Source organism: Mesoplodon densirostris, chromosome 12 (genome assembly GCF_025265405.1).
Source record: "Mesoplodon densirostris isolate mMesDen1 chromosome 12, mMesDen1 primary haplotype, whole genome shotgun sequence".
In the NCBI taxonomy this organism is placed as follows: domain Eukaryota; kingdom Metazoa; phylum Chordata; class Mammalia; order Artiodactyla; family Ziphiidae; genus Mesoplodon; species Mesoplodon densirostris.
The window spans coordinates 20,857,532-20,875,505 of record NC_082672.1 but is presented as its reverse complement, the minus strand read 5'-3'; the positions used below and the strand labels follow the sequence as shown (position 1 = coordinate 20,875,505).

The following is a 17,974-nucleotide window of genomic DNA, read 5'->3' as shown; positions in this document are numbered from 1 at the left end:
ACAGAAAACCTCCATGTGCTGCTCATGGGCTTCTGCCTTCCTTAGCCTTTGGATGCCAAACACCTATGTTCTTTCAACTTACCATCTTTAAAGAAAAGGAAAGGGATGAAGTACTCTCTGTGCATAAATCAATTACTTATCATTATTGTTAAAGATGTACTCTGTGGCTCTCACCACGAATACCCTATGGTTCTTTGCAAGTACAAATATAAGCAGGACTGTATTGAGTCATTTACAGAATAATGCACTTTTTCTTACAAAACCACAATTGCCCGGGGGGGAAAGGCGTAAAACCGTGTCACTTGAAAAGTTTGAAAGCTTTTCCAAAACAATTGCAGTCATTGCTTGTCTCCTGATGGTAGAAACAGTGCAGTGGGAAGAGGGTGGAGAAAGAAGAATTCGCTTCTCCTGGCTGAATGCTCCCTCCTTCCTGGTTCTCTCCCCGCACCCCAACTGTCATAGTAAGGACTGTAACACAGGGTTCACTTTGACCTCTCCCTTTAATATGTTATGACCTCTCCCTTTAATATGTTATTAAGCACCTACATTCCTGAAGGTAAAGGATGGTTCCTAGTCAACTTGCTCACCGTTTAGAAGAGGTGGAGGAGGTTAGAGAAACTTTCTTTACGGCAGCTGGTAACAGCAGGTGACAAACTTTATGACCTGTCTGTTAGCTTGGTTTGTATAGATTTGTCTGTTTCTTCCTAAAAAGGTATATAGGGCATACGTTACATGAATAATTCATTACTTAGACCCCCTGAGAGGCAGTAATTGTGGTCAATAGCTGGCCTTTTGTATTGTAATTGCTGCTATTAGTCTTGAAATCCTAGGTCAGATACCAGAGGTTAGTAACCTGCCTCAGCTTTTTGGCTATTTTATTGACAAAGTTACCAGTTCTGGTCATGTTAGTTTCCTCCTTTAATTCCTAATCCTTAGTGTCTGCATATTTCTTATTTTTTCTTTTAGTAGTTAAACTGACAGTAAAAGAAGCCTACAGGCTTAGTCCTGTCAAAAGCTTGATTTGGGATTTTTTTTTTTTTTGAGACAAAGAGCAAATTCAGAGAAACAATCTTGCTGCCATTCACATTCTGAAGTTCTCCATATATGTTTATTTTTGTGTTAGACGCCTTTATAAAAATCTATGTGAAAGTTAATCTCTTTGCCATATTTCATTTGTAGGAAGTTGTCATACATGAATGTATTTTTCTCCAACTCAGTTTAAAAAAAATCCTTTGTGTATTTTCACAAAAGCTGTCTCATATATTTAGCCTATGCTACATTGATTCATTGCCAGGAAAGCTGTATTATGGAAAGGTACCACTACCTCACACCTCAAATACAACTACCTTCCCCCAACTCTGAAAGCAAAAATGCCAGTTCTAGGGAATGACCAAGGCTTACTGCTCCAATGCAAAAGCCACATGATACCTTTGGAAGCTAATGGTCTTCCCATAGTCCCTTTATTTTCAGTTTCCTTAGTCTTATCTTTTCCTCAATATTAGTGATCTGCTTCTAGAGCAGATCACACGGTGATTTAACACTTGGTGATTTAACACTTTTCTTATCAGTAATTATAATTGTTCAAGCTGATGTTTAAGTTCCCAGAGCAAAATGTGTTTTGCTGGATTCCTGAAACCATTTCAGGCTTTAAGAAAACTAGAGTACAAGGTTGGGATAGTCGTGGGTCTTCCAATAATGTTAATCTGAAAAGTTGAAGACTGGTCAGATAACTGAAATTTCCAGATGACAGCAGACCTTCAGCATAACTTCAAGACAGCAGTTTGTTTGTGAGATAAATTGAAAGGGGATATCTAGTTGATATTTTTTGAATTTTAAAGAAATCTAGTGGTTTGTGACTTATATTTGGGTATCTGTTCATACATGGATGTTTGGCATGTCGTTGGGCCTGTAATCTGGTTATCTAGTCCCAAAATGTGTGACGCTAGAATTGTGGTTTTCCAGCATTAGCAGGATGGGCAAATTGCACTTGGGACTCAGAGTTCCTGGGGATCCAGGGGACAGGAAACATTCTCTACTGTTTCCTCAAGGTGACAGCTCACCAAGGATCAGGAAGCCCTGATTGAAGGGAACCACGTGTTCCCCAGAGTGGTCTTAAAGAGGAGATTGAAACAGGAACTTCTCGCCAAGAGAGGATGACCTTATGGCAAAAAGTGCCAGCCAGCAAGCAGATCCTAATTACCCAACCAGGTGATGAGGGGAGAGCAGTTGTGACCAGGGTGACTCTACAGAGACTTCAGACTCACAGTTAACTTGACACAGAAAGCTGATCCACCAAAATACCTTTCTGAAATTCAGCTTATGAGTTGGTTTTATTGCTACCTTGATTTTAATGAATTGATTTTCTCCTTGAAAGTACTTCATAATGGAAGTATCTGATGGACTCAGTGGCTGTTAATATATTGGTATACTTGGCCATCTGCACTGTGTACTGTCTGTTCCATTTATTTAGTAGTCACAGAGGATAGAATAATGGACAATTTTAGCTTAGTGACATTTTGAGTGACTGTTGCCTTTTATTAATTTATGCAGTTCTGCTACTAGATGATTAATGGTAATGGTAGTTCTCTAAGGGTGTGTGTGTGTGTGAGAGAGAGAGAGGGAGTCTGAGTAGCACCACTCTCTTGGTGAATCCTTTGGGAAAGCTGCTTCCCATAGTGACAACACAGAGAGAAACCGCTCAATGCTAAATTTCCTTTATGATATTGACATCCTTTAGGATGACCGATATTTAAAATTATAATTTGAAGCTATACTTTGCTGCTCAATTTGCAATATCTAATTTTTAAAAATTTTATCCTGGAAAGACACAGTCAACTTCCAATTTCAAGGTCTACTCTTGCTTTAATATTTAGTAAATATTTATGAAGTACACAGTATGTACCAGACACTGGGCTGAATTCAATGATGGCGTGGATAACAGGGTAGACCTCCACTCTTTGAGTTTACAGCCTAGTAGGAGGATACAGACCTTAAACAAGTCTGTATTCTGTAAGCCTGTGACTGAGCAAAAGGAGGTAGCTGTAAGAGCGACAGGTAGACATAATCTAACCTGAGTGCAGTGAAGTTTCTCCTGGAGAAATGATATTTAAACTGGGACTTAAGATGACTTTAAAATTAAGGAAGGAACTGAGATTGTGGGCTTATATGTGGGAGATGTGTGTTGGGGAAGAAAATGAGAGCTTTCTGGGCAATAGGAACTGCTTTTTCACAGGTCAGGAGTTGAAGAGTTGGGTGCCCCAGGACTGTTGTTTAAAACATTTAAAATACAAAAACCTTTGACTGGGTTTTCAAACTTGTTCAGTTTCATTTATACAATCTGATTTTAGGAATTAGGGTGGGGCAATAGTTTGATAACTTGAAAACATTTGTTAATAACTGTTCTTAAACTCCAGTTCATGTGCAGATCAAACCTGCTTATATAAAGTGCACCTCAAAAGGAAAGCCACTGTATTTTAACTCACTAGGATGTTCGTATGTTTTAGTAACAATTGGTATAGAGTCAAGGATTTTGAACACTTTACTTTGTTGTGAAAAATATTTTTCTTAATAGCAGTGTTTGCTATGTTGGAATTTTAAATGTACTCTGTTTCTTAATTTTTTATCATTTCAAGTTGGCTTATTCAAATTATCTTGAAAGTGCAGTTAATTGTGAATTTGTTCCACTTAGTAATTTAACTTTTTTCCTACTCTATTGTCTAACATATATTTATAATCACAGATAATGGGAAAAGAACATTACTGGTATTGATTTCTTACTTTTTTTTTTTTTTTTTTGTCTGCGTTGGGTCTTGGTTGCTTAGCACGGGCTTTCTCTAGTTGCGGCAAGCGGAGCTACTCTTCGTTGCGGTGCGTGGGCTTCTCATTGTGGTGGCTTCTCTTATTGCGGAGCATGGGCTCTAGGCACACAAGCTTCAGTAGTTGTGGCACGCGGGCTCAGTAGTTGCAGCTAGCGGACTCTAGAGCACAGAATCAGTAGTTGTGGCGCACGGGCTTAGTTGCTCTGGAGCATGTGGGATCTTCCCGGACCAGGACTCGAACCCGTGCTCCCTGCATTGGCAGGAGGATTCTTAACCACTGCACCACCAGGGAAGTCCGATTTCTTACTTTTTAAATACTGCTGTCGACCAGGTGATACCACTCTTTTATCTGTCAAAATGTGATTCTATAATTATTAACAGAGTGGTTAAAATTTATGAGATTAGTTGTTGAAAGAAAATATAATTTATAAATAATTAATTGAATAATTTGTTGACATCAGCAAGTTAATTGTAATAATTGATTAGTTAATTGCAATCACTCACTGTCCCAGAAGTCTCACAAGCTGTCTCAAAGCATATTTACATAGCACATAATGACCTTTGAGGATAATATTAGGTTGTATTTTTTTTAGGTGATACCTAGCTATTTTTTAAAAGGTATGATCCCTCATTTTCTAAACCTGAAACTCAGGCAGTGATCCTACTGAGCTCTTGACAATCAATCCTAAACTGTCTCTGAATGCCGGTCTCACTTTTGAAAGGAACAGTGGATTTCTTTTCCCCTAATGGTTAACTTTGTTGATTTAGCCTGAGCCTTGGGATATAGTTGGGAAGTTGTTGCTAACCTCACTTCTTCACTTTCAGAAAAGGGGTCAGGATTCCTTCAGAGAAAACACTTCTGTGGCCATGTAGGGTTAGGTAAATATGCCATGCAAAAATAAACCAAAAATTGGCGCAAGTGGTTGAGAGTCCGCCTGCCGATGCAGGGGATACGGGTTCGTGCCCCGGTCTGGGAGGATCCCATATGCCGCGGAGCGGCTGGGCCCGTGAGCCATGGCCGCTGAGCCTGCGCGTCCGGAGCCTGCGCGTCCGGAGCCTGTGCTCCGCAACGGGGGAGGCCACAACAGTGAGAGGCCCGCATACCGCAAAAAAAAAAAAAAAAAAAAAAAAAACCAAAATTATGTCAGCAAGGCCCAAAGAGGGTGAATCTATTCTAATACCAACTTAGTTGTTGAAGACTTCTTAGTGGCACTATTCCAAATCTCTGTTTCTTATAAGAGGGTTCAAGCAGTTCTGTTTATAATAATCTAAGGAAATATATATATTTTTTTTGGGGGGGGGGGCGGTTCGCGGGCCTCTCCTCTTGTGGAGCACAGGCTCCGGACGCGCAGGCCCAGCGGCCATGGCTCACGGGCCCAGCCACTCCGCGGCATGTGGGATCTTCCCAGATCGGGGCACGAACGCGTGTCCCCTGCATCGACAGGCGGACTCTCAACCACTGCGCCACCAGGGAAGCCCTAAGGAAATATTTTTGCTTACACAGCTGCAGCCACTACTTGATTATAGAACATTATAAAGAAATAAAATGTATGTGATTTACATTATAAAGTGTTTGCATATAATATCTCTATGGGTTATATCATTGAAGAAATGTCCAGTTAGGGCAAAACTGGTATTAAAATATCAATTATTAAATAAGTAAATGAATAAATGTTTTGCTTTATTTGTGCAGTTTATTTTGACCTGGGTAGTGGGTGTTGTATAAAAAAGGACTAATTGTTGATCAGTGAACCTCTGTGAGCTTTTGTAGCTGTCTTCTGCAAGGTTCTTCTGAAAGTGTGCCTCTTAGGCTTTTGATGGTATTTTACTTAGAGAAAAATATGTAGTCTCTTTATTCTAACCCTTAGCTTTTCTTAACCTTCTACATTATGCTTACATTGTTTGAAAGTACACTGCAAGCCTTTAAAGTGAATTCTTAAAGTATTTCTTCTGTTTTCAAATGTTAGTTTAACTGCTTGAATACTTTGCTGGGGTCCCTCTTTGCACATGACTGGCTTATGTTAAATGGTTGGAAGAGCATTGCTTTGTGCTTCTAGCTGGATTACATTCCCATAACTAATTATCAATAACCGTTTTGTGCTTTAATGTTTATTTAATTGTCAAAAAGGCTTCCAGGTGACAGAGGTAAGCATTAGTAGGGCAAATCTCCCAGCTGTGCAGTGGGAGTTAACCCTCTTTCATAGAACTTTAATTTATTTTAGCATTTGATGTTACATCAGGGTCATGATTTGACAGACTCCCATGCTGGCATCTTGATTTTAAAACCAGTGCATCATTACACAGGGATCTATGAAGGAGCATGATTCATTAACTGCGGGTAATTCTAAATTTCCAGCGAAGAGCTTAGGCAAGGCTTTGCAGTGCAGGCTTCTAAATAATAATTTCTCCCTGTTAAATTTTTTGAACGAAGAGATTAAACAAAATGATTACTACATTTCCTTCTAATTATTTGTCTGATTTCTCTTGGCATTACAGTGGCTTATATGCCAGTCTATCAAGATGAACTTATTCATACATTCATTTATGCAATTTTGCACCCATCTATCTATGTATGTATCTGTGTATCTGTCTATCCATATACGTCTATTTTTCATTAGACTTACTCTGTGTAACAGAGACTCTGAAGGATACAGAAGAAATATTAAGATGATTTTCTGTCTTTAGGAGCTCTTGATATATTTGGCCAAATAAATATGCCACCAAAGGTTAAATTAAAAAAACAATGTATGCTGATTTCCCTTTTCTTTGATCGTTTTCTTGTTGTTGATTTTCTTCCTAATTTTTGATGAGGCTCCTGTGTGGAAGGGTCTTCCACATATTGAAACTTATGTTGCAACAGGAATATATGATCACTGGTGGTGCTCTTAACCAAAACGTTATGGAAATACTTACGATCACTGACTGGGCCAGTGATGCACTTCTGTTTTACTCCATCTGTCATTGTGGCTGGATTGGAACAGGCATCACCTGATCTGAAGTGAAGAGCCAAATTTGCTTTGTGCTTTTGTATCCAAATTTCCTCATGTTGTGGAATGCCCCTGTGAAACTGAGGAAACTATTTATGAATCTTGATGTGCTTCTGTCTTTCTATGTCTCTTGAATATGAAAAGAAGCAAATAGGTCAGGCTGCTACAGGAAGTTGTGGTTTGAAGTTGCCTTGTGATTTTAGGTGTGGTCCACTGATAATGATGTTTAGGAACCTGCACAGGAAATTAGAGGCCAAATTCTCCTTGACAATACAGAGCAAAGGGAGGCCTTGCTTATGTACTCTGTCACTGAGCTTTTTGAGAAAGATGGCTATCATACATATTTACAGCCGAAGTTTAAAACTGGGCTTTTGATATATCTCTTTGGATGTCTTAAAATGCATTTCAGAACACAAAAATAAAACAGTTCTATTCTAAAGAATAGGACTATGTTGTTCAGGAGATGTCATCAAAGAATCTTTTAGCAGAAGTTTCCTTTTCTTTTTCTTTTTTACTGAGAATTTCTATTTGAAACCTCCCAAGTTAAATTTATAACCAGATTGCCATTTACATGCATACTGTTGCGCAGCCTGAGAACCTTGAATCAGTATCTGGCTGTGTTTCCCTGCTTCCCCATCAGTGTCTGCTGTGTACTCTCTGAGACGGAGGTGCTAGTAAAGTGCAGAAGAGTCAACAATGTTAGAGTTTTTGTTCAGTGGTTAACCCTAATGCTGGGTGTACTCAGATTACACTTCGCAGGAAGACCTGATTTGGCTTTGTTGTTAGATAACCCAGAGACCAATGGGCTTGCAAATTTAGAGCATAAATTTTGCAGAAGCCGTCCATCAAACTTTTTTTTAAAATTTATTTATTTATTTATGGCTGTGTTGGGTCTTCGTTTCTGTGTGAGGGCTTTCTCTAGTTGTGGCAAGTGGGGGCCACTCTTCATCGCAGTACACGGGCCTCTCACTATCGTGGCCTCTCTTGTTGCGGAGCACAGGCTCCAGACGCGCAGGCTCAGTAGTTGTGGCTCACGGGCTTAGTGCTCCGCGGCATGTGGGATCCTCCCAGACCAGGGCTCGAACCCGTGTCCCCTGCATTAGCAGGCAGATTCTCAACCACTGCGCCACCAGGGAAGCCCCGTCCATCAAACTTTGTGTTCACCTCTCTCAAATATGACCCTATTAATGTCATCTTAGATGTCACAAATCTTCCCAGAAATTATAATACAGCAGTTCTGCCCCTTAACCTTGTGTGACACCTTTTTACCATGCTGATTGGAGTAGTGAGTTGTACAAGGCTTTTCCATGTGTCCTGGTTTGTGTAGGTCTGTAGATACTTGAAGAATAGTTACTTCAACGCTGGCTGCTAAGCCTTGGTTCTTAATGGAATACATGGATTGCTTATCAGGAGTAAGTTCTAAATTAATAATAGCATTCTGAGTATTCGAAGAATTTCTGTTTAAATTTTTACCATGCCCATTTAGAGTTGGAGAAACTAAAGAAGAATGATGATTATAAAGGAAAGTTGAAGATGAGAAGTGTAACAAAATTATAGTGTTTGAGTTAGCTCTTCTTTTACTAATTCTGATTCATTACCAGAAATATAATTTTTATTTCTGCAATATGTTGCCTTAATATTCCTTACCAATTAATGCCATGGAGACTCACCCCACACCTTCATGGCCCCTTCTGGTGTCTGCTTTTCTGTTTGTAAGTTCATACTCAGTTGTTGGATAGTAGTGGCTGTCACACTAGAGTTAGCTACACATCCCATTTATTCATGAAGAAAAGGTGATTGCCAAATTAATATAGAAAATTGTGTTGACAACCTTATAACAGGAGAGTACTAAACAATTGATAAGACCCTCTGTATTTTAAAGTTTAAATTTGTTGTATTTGTTTAATTACAAAAAGAAACCCTGTTTTTTATAGAAACTTGGAAACTCAGAGAAGTGTAAAGAAGAAAACTAAAATCACCTTTAATCCTCTTATATGGAGATGGCGCTATTTTGATTTATTTCTTATAGTCTTCTAATGTATGTGTATGCAATGATTTACAAATACATAGGCTAATATAAACACCTACTTTAAAAATTAAATTAACATCACAATATATAGTTTTTTATCCTCCATTTTAAAACCTAATAATAAACTAGCATTAATGTGTATTATGAAAGTTTTTACTTTTTTATTTTAAAAACAATCAATGTGATAAATGTGTTTATATGTAAATCTTCTTAGGATAGGTAATTTCAACAGTTTTAAGGCTTTTGATACAAATTGCCAAAATGCTTCCTCAAAGTCTGAACCAATTTTTATTATTAATTTATATTAATTCTTATTTTACTTAAACTACACTCAAATTTACTTTTTTTTTTTTGGTGGTACGCGGGTCTCTCACTGTTGTGGCCTCTGCCACTGCAGAGCACAGGCTACAGACACGCAGGCTCAGCGGCCACGGCTCACGGGCCCAGCCGCTCCGCGGCATGTGGGATCTTCCTGGACTGGGACACAAACCCGTGTCCCCTGCATTGGCAGGCGGACTCTCAACCACTGTGCCACCAGGGAAGCCCTCAAATTTACTTTATAGAAGTGAACAAAATATTTTCCTTTTTAACAGGAGAAATATTATTTTGTCATTATTTTTGTTTCTTAATGAGGATAAACATTTTTATGAGAATGCTTTTTTTAATTTTAGAAATAAATTTTATTAGATTAAAAGGATGAACTATTAGTAAGTTTGTCTAAATGTTAAAAAAAAGTTTAATTATGTAATATCTTAGTGACCTCTGTAAAACTACATATTTTGAGGGAAGTTTTGCCTATGTGGAAAGGGGAGAAAGAATTTATTTGGGTATTAAGCAAAGTTGAGTGATTTGGCAGCCACAATTGTACAAAATTTCAAAAATTTCTCATTGAATTTGAACATCTAACTAGCTGATACATGAAATTTAGATTATAATATTGATACATTCTGTTTTTAAGAATGGGGGAAATCAGTGTCTTATTAAAGATTTTAAAACTATTATTTTCAATGTAGAAATTGTGAAAACACTTAAATTTGTTATCATTTAAGCTAAAATTAACTATTTTGCTTTTAAAAAACTCATTTGTGGAATATGAAAAAAGTAAAGTTTGTATAGCAATCCCAAGTAATGTTGACACTAATACCTAATATATGCATTATCTCTTTGCCTTTTTCTGTTCAGGACATCCAGGCAGAAATTGATGCCCACAGTGACATATTTAAAAGCCTCGATGGAAACAGGCAGAAGATGGTAAAAGCTTTGGGAAATTCTGAAGAGGCTACTATGCTTCAGCATCGACTGGATGATATGAACCAAAGATGGAACGACTTAAAAGCAAAATCTGCCAGTATCAGGTCAGCATTGTCAGTATCAAAATAAAAATAATGGGGGAGGAGTATTTTCATGATTTTTGTATATCAGGAGGAGAACAGGAAGCCTTACCAGCATGCTACTTCTTAAGAAATAGTTTAAGATTTAAATGCAAAGATTATTTTTTTTAAAGTTACAGTTTTAGCTCCATTTATGTCCAGTGCCCTCTGTCAACTGTTCCTGACTAGTTACAAATTTGCATATTGTATTTTAAACCTAATAATACTAAAGATTTTACCAATACCTGCTAGTTGTTGAGTGTTTACCTTAACCAAGTATTGTGTTAGGATCTTTACAAACATTTCTTTATTTAGTATTCAAAAAATCCTAGTGAGGTGAATAGTAAAATTCTTTCTTACATGAGGTGACAGAGCCTTCATGAATATAAAGAACTTGACAAGATCTTGAGCTAACAAGTGCCACACGAGGATTTGAATCTAGATCCTTCTGACTCTTGGCAATGAACGTGTTTTTCTTCGTCATGCAATTTGTATGTCCAATTTGAAGATGTACTTTTAGAAATTAGATATCACTTATGGACACTAAAATGGATAACTGATGATTCATGTCTCCATTTGGAGAAAGTAAAAAGTAAATAAGGATGAATTTGAGGACCAGAATTTGACTAAGAAAGGACATTGAAAAAAGACCTACTGTGACAGCTATTAATATTATTACTAGGAGTTAAGAAAATTGTAGAATTATGTTTACTAGATGGTGGATAATACATAACTGGATATGAGTTTAGTGGAAACTGACTAAGAACATGAATGTTGGTAGAAAGACTTGGATCTTGCATCTAGGTCAGTTTTTTAAATCTTAAAGTTCAGAAATGGTATGATTTATTGAAAAATGTACAACCTTAAACCAAATGGTCTTGAATTTGACTCTGACTTTACTATTTACTTACTGACCTTGGGCAAGTCACTTATTCCCTCTGAGCCTTGGTTTTCTCATTTACAAACTCAAAATATAAATATTTAACCCACATGATTGCTGTGAAGATTGAATGGGGTAATCTGATAGTTCCTTAGTCTATGTAATTTCTGTCTAATGTAGCATCTGGTTTATTTTTTCTTACATAAAGGGGTTCAGTGGATCTGCTTCAACTGGTTTCTGCATTTTATTGACTACTTCATGGAGAGCAGAAATCTTTCACGGATTATTTATTTACTGTGAATGAATTAAAAAAAAAATTCCTTCTGAAGAGAAATCCTGAAAGGTTTTTATTCTTCTGGGGCTCATAAAGGGATATTTGCACTTCTTTTTACACTTAAAGAAGGGGGTAATGTAGCGTGACTACAGAAACCTCTGTGTAAAGATCCTGTTGGACGTTATCAACCAACTACTCTTTTTTAGTTAGAGAGGAAAATTAGGGAGTACTGTATAGTGAGAGAATATACTTGTGATTGCTTAAAATTGAATTTTCAACTGGCCAGACCCCATTGGGTTTCACCTTTCTGTTCTCCATAAATATAAATAAATAAAAAGATTTAAAGTGTTAACATAGTAGAAAACATTCACTGAGGTTCTAAGAAAACCAACTAGTGTAAAAAGCTAAAAGCCACAGGCCTGGCCCTGGTGAAGACTGTGTACATGGTGCTGGAATTTTGAGAGTTTGGAGGATGCGTTCTTCAGGAAGGAGAATTTAATGAAGACAAAAAAAATCTTTGACCTTTCATGGCCTTTATTGCCTAAGCATGTCAAGTCACATTTTGTTTTCTAACCTGGAAAGAAAGAACTTGTAAGCTATAGTTGGAGTACTATCTAATAAATAAAGTTATTTTTAGAAGACGGAGGAATAAGCTTCTGCCAATGGGCTTCTGGATCAAGACAAATCATACATTCCAGTAAAATGTGTTAGTAATGTGATAATAAATTAAAATAATTTTTAGCCTGATTACTCATTTCTGGAGATTCAAGCATTTAATAAGAACTTACTTCTAGGTTTAAGGCATTGTGAATCAGAAATATGATATGGCCCCTACCCCTAGGGGGTTCACAGTTCTCTTCAGGCTAAGATGGGTCCAAAGGAGGAAGTGGTTACTTTCACTTCAGATGATCATCAAAGGCTTCATGAAAGAGATGATTACTAAGCTGAGCCTTGAAAGATGTATAGTTTTCCCCAGATGGACTGGATGAGGGCTGGAGAAAGATAGCTAAGCAGGAGGCCAGAAATAACACTGTGTTTTCATGGAGCAGTTAAGAAGTTCAGTCTGACTGAGAACAGAATTTGCTGATGATGTAGAGGGGAAAGACTGTGACTAGCGAAAAAGGTGAGGAGGGAGGTAAGACACAAATCATGGAACACCTGTGTGCACCATGCTCCATTCCACTGGTAATGGAATTTGAAAATTTTTAGGTGGCATGATTAGACTTAAGCTTTGGAAATATCCCTCTCACACAACTATGGAGAGTGCATTATTAGATGAGCAAAGTTCTAAAGACAAAGAGAGCTGTGAAGAGACCCTTTCAGAGAAATAACCAAGAGTGGAATTGCTGGATCGTATTTTTGAAGTACCGTTAAACTATTTTCCATAGTCGCTGCACCTATTTACATTCCCACCAACAGTATACAAGGATTCCCTTTTCTCCATGTCCTCACCAACACTTGTTATTTCTTGTCTTTTTGACCAAAGCTATTCTGAAAGTTGTGAGGTGATATCTCATTGTGGATTTGATTTGCATTTTCCTGATGATTTTCCTCTATGTTGAGCATATTTTCATGTGTCTGTTGGACATCTGTATGTCTTCTTTGGAAAAATGCCTATCAGGTTCTCTGCCCACTTTTTAATTGGATTGTTTGTTTTTGTATTGAGTTGTATGAGTTCTTTATATATTTGGGGTATTAACCCCTTATGGGACATATCATAGGCAAATATCTTTTCCCATTCAGTAGATTACCTTTTCATTTTGTTGATGGTTTCCTTCTCTGTGCAAAAAAATTTTTTAGTTTGATTAGATCCCATTCCTTTATTTTTGCTTTTGTTGCCTTTGCCTAAGGAGACAAATACAAAAAAAAAATATTGCTAAGACCAACAAAGAGTGTACTGCATAGATATTTTCTTCTAGGAGTTTTATGTTTTCAGGTCTTACATTTAAGTCTTTAATCCATTTTGAGTTTATTTTCATATACGGTGTGAGAAAATGGTCATTTCATTTTTTCACTTGTAGCTGTCCAGTTTTCCCAACACTAGTTATTGAAGAGACTGTCTTTTCCCCATTGTGTAGTCTTCCCTCGTTTGTTGTAGATTTAATTGACCATATGTGCATGGGCTTATTTCTAGGCTCTCTATTCTGTTCCATTGATCTATGCTTCTGTTTCTGTGCCAGTGCCATACTATTTTGATTACAGTTGCTTTGGGTATTGAGACAAAGAAAATGAAAACACTGCTTTGAAAAGATATATGCATCCCAGTGTTCATAGCACCATTATTTACAATAGCCATGACATGGAAACAGCCTGCAACTGTTCATCAACAGTTGAATGCATAAAGAAGATTTTATATATATATGTGTATATATACACATACAATGGAATATTTATATATATGCATATATATGTATATATATGTGTTTGTATATATATATGTGTGTGTGTGTGTGTGTATGTGTATATATATATATATATATAATGGAATATTATTCAGCCATAAAAAATGACATTTTACCATTTCTGACAGCATGGATGGACCTGGAGGGTATTATAGTTACTGAAATAAGTAAGACAAAGACAAATATTGTATGTTTTCACTTACATGTGGAATCTAGAAAATTAAACAATTGAACAAATATAACAAAACAGAAACAGGCTCACAGATACAGAGAACAAACTAGCAGTTATCAGAGGGGAGTAGGGGAGGGGCAACATAAGTGAAGGGAATTAAGGTATAAAACAAAAAGTTTAAAGGATGCAATGTACAGAACGGGGAATATAGTCAATATTTTATAATAACTCTATGGAGTGTAATCAATAAAAATATTGAATCACTATGTTGTACACCTGACACTAATGTTATGTCAATTATATCACAATTAAAGAAAAGATAAAATGGTTTATCATTCTTAGTAATGGGCCCTCATATAGTAAGCACACCTCAGAGAGAAGTGGTACAGGACGCATTTAATACTCTGGAGCTAGACTGCCTAGTAAGTTTAAACACTAGCTTTGTTCCTTGGCAGCTGTGACACTGTGGGGAGGTTACTTGGCCAACATGTATCTCCTCCTGTGCAACATAGGGATAATAGGAGTAACTTCCTTAGAGAGTCATCATGAATAGTTGATTTAATTAGCCTTTATAAAGTACCTAAAACAGTGGCACATGGTAAGCACTAAATAATTAACTATTATTATTACTCTCATTGATTACCATTATGTTTGGAACTAATTAGTTCAAAAGACATAGCAATTCTCACTACCCCATCTTGTTTCATAGTCACTATTATTGGGAATTTCTGAGAAGGTCCCCAACAAGTAGCATCCCTCTTTCCTGGCTGGATTCAGAAGAAATAGAAAACAAAAGTAAGGACAAGTGAGAACAACAGTGTCATGTTAATTACTGACAGAGGCTAGGCTGGAGGAGGTGCTTAGAGTGAGAGCTAAATGGGACTTTAACCGGACTCCAGAAGCAGGCAGAATTTCCCCAGCAGTCACTGGACAATGTGGCCTCCCATGTGGGAAACCCTTCATGGAAGAGTAGAAAAGAACTCCATCTCTGCAGGCTTGTTCTCAAAAGGGAAGAGTGGGCTGAGCTAAGCAGATCCAGTTATTCCCCAAATCTACAAATCAGATTCCTCACTCTACCTCTGCAGGGACAGAGAGAGTGAAAGGGTGGAGAAGAGGCCAGGAATGTACTTAGTGAGAAAACCCCTTCCCAAGGAGCTGGGGTGTGGAGGTGTTCTCTTTAACGAAAACGTGGAGTAACTTCCCCCACAGCCAGCTGCCTCCTTCAGTCCTTACTGAAAATGTTGCTTGCTGAGTGCACTATGAATTCCTGTTCCTCTGTTATTTCGTCTCATTCCTTTAAAGTATAGTCTACACTTGCACTGGCTTCTATTGTGAACAAATTCTCCTATGTCTTTAATATTTGTTTAAACTCTCCCATCACTCTTCTCTGTAATTGAAAGCTGACTGTCCCCTTAATTGCCTGCTTTACTTGAAACACTCTTTAATAGAGTTCAGTTTTCCCATTTTCCTCACCTGGCAGTCAACAGGAACATTCTGACTATTTAACAACTACTACGGACACCAAGTAGAATGCTAGCCATAAACTCCCAGTATGGCGCCAGCAGACACTGGCTGAACAGCAGCCCTGTGCACAGGGATAAGAGGGAAAGTTGGCAGCCTTATTGCTATTTCTTGAGCATTGCTGCTCCATCTCTCAACAACTTGTCATTAGAAGTGGATACATCTATTATTTTACCCTCTCATCATCTTATTCCTGCTTCCTCCTGATGTATAGGACACTCTTCGACTTGACTCATTGATTTGAGCTTCTGACTTTTTATTTTGCATCTTTTCCTCACTTATCATCCTTGGTGTCGATATCTCTACTGATAACTCTGTATATTTTGACTTCTCAGTTTCTTCTTACTTTATCTCTAAATGCTTTTCTTTTTGCAGTACGCGGGCCTCTCACTGCTGTGGCCTCTCCTGTCATGGAGCACAGGCTCTGGACCTGCAGGCCCAGCGGCCATGGCTCACGGGCCCAGCCGCTCTGCGGCATGTGGGATCTTCCTGGACCAGGGCACGAACCCGTGTCCCCTGCATCGGCAGGCGGACTCTCAACCACTGCGCCACCAGGGAAGCTGTCTAAATGCTTTTATCCCTATTTTGTTTCTAAGCCCTATAGATCTGCCCAGGCCTAGGACTTGGTTGACATCCCATGTTATCTTGGCATCCCTGGGATGATCAGTCTCAGGAGACCAGGGGCAAATTGTTTTCAGAGCACACTTTTTATTTTTTTACAACCCGCCTGGCCATGCACATCTGTGTGCCATTGATTTTGCCATGTTAGTTGGAGAAGAGCCCTCTGTTGTAGCAAATCAGGATTGCTTAGAACATCATCAGTGAAACAACTCTCCTTCACATTAAAGTTATGGATCTTATGAAAAGGACCTTCCTTCATTAGCTTCATATGTACCGGGACCACCTATATACTATCCCCTAACTTTGTAGTTTTATTCTGTATATATAATTTGTCTACAATATTCTAACTAGATTGTTTAAAAATGCACATCCTCTAATATTTTCAACTGAGGAATTCCTAGCTTTCTTTTTATTTTTCCTTTATCTTCCCGAACCTACACATCTTTCTCCTTATCTTTAGTTGCTTAAACCCTTCCACTTTTTAGACTTCATCAACCCCATCTACCCAGCTTGGATTTCATTATAAACCATTTCAGTAATGTCAGGACCTTGAAATTCTTCTCACCCTTAAAATTCCTGTCTGCTTTTCCAATTGCTGATGCTCTGATAACCATACCCTCCCTATCCCCTGATCTAAATTCTGGGCTTCCTAGTGTTGCACTGGAAAGTGAAAAATGATAACATTTCTTCACCTGAGACTTGACAGTTTCTACTTAGAATTGCTGTTGCAATTCTGAATGATTTTCTATCATAATCACCACTATCCCTAACTTTTAAAGATTTCGATTCCTCATTGGCTCCCAAAACCTCTCGAAATCTCCCTCTCTGCATTCAGCCTTGCTTCATTCTTTTCTGAGAATAAGGCCATCAGATAGATGTCCCTTCTGTGCATTCTGTATTTCAAATTGTGCTTTCATTGTGCTAAAATCAGTATTGTCATGGCCGGGAATATTTGCTGCAATTTATCATCATTTTTAGAAAAGAGACTATCTGTCAAAGATCATAATAACAGCTAATATTTATTGAACATTCACTGTGTCTACATGAAATGCTTGACGTTACCTCCATTGACCACGGCGTGATCATTGGAACTGCAGAATTACACGTGACTCAAAGCCTTGGGTTAATATCTTAAGTACTATTTTCCAGTCTTTTCGGTTAACGTTTTTATTTTTTATTTATCTATATTTTTGGCTGCGTTGGGTCTTAGTTGCAGCACGCAGGATTTTCGTTGAGGCTTATGGGATCTTTCGCTGTGGCACGTGGGCTTCTCTCTAGTTGTGGCATGCAGGCTCTGTAGTTGTGGCACAAGGGTTCCAGAGCACACAGGCTCTCTCGTTAAGGTGTGTGAGCTCAGTAGCTATGGAGCGTGGGCTTAGTTGCCCCGCGGCATGTGGGATCCCAGTTCCCTGACCAGGGATCGAACCTGTGTCCCCTGCATTGGAAGGCAGATTCTTTACCACTGGACCAGTGGCGAAGTCCCTTTTCGGATAACTTTGATTACACTTTTAAAATACGGAAATCTAATTTACCAACTATTCTTTTGCAATCAAAAAACAATACATACAAGTCTCTATTCCACTTAGATCAATATAAGCAAAGATAGATTTGAAACCTGAGCTAGAAGATAGGCTCTTAGGAACTTTTAACAATGTTTTTTACTTCCTGGAAAAATGTGAATTGGAAATTACTAATAAATTCAGTAATGTGAAGGCCATGCTTAAACTTATATGTTAAATTTGTATAATTTAGGATTATGTTAATTAAATATCCACTTATCAGCTTAATGTTTAATATGGATCCTTATTAACTTACGGTTTCAAAGGCCAGTGAAATTCTCAAATCTAATGAAAACAGGGTTCAAAGATAAAATTCTATCTTCCCTTTCTTTTATGAGCCT

At 37.9% G+C, this 17,974-nt stretch overlaps 1 protein-coding gene across 5 annotated transcripts in view; it reads left to right on the top strand.

Annotated features, from left to right (window-relative positions):
* Positions 1-17,974, top strand: part of UTRN (utrophin) — a 533,820-nt gene that overhangs the window by 360,124 nt on the left and 155,722 nt on the right. For all 5 annotated transcript variants that reach the window (XM_060114636.1, XM_060114635.1, XM_060114639.1 and 2 more), the window contains one exon: positions 10,017-10,189. In XM_060114636.1, the coding sequence (XP_059970619.1) occupies positions 10,017-10,189 (173 nt within the window). The remainder of the gene's footprint in view (positions 1-10,016; positions 10,190-17,974) is intronic.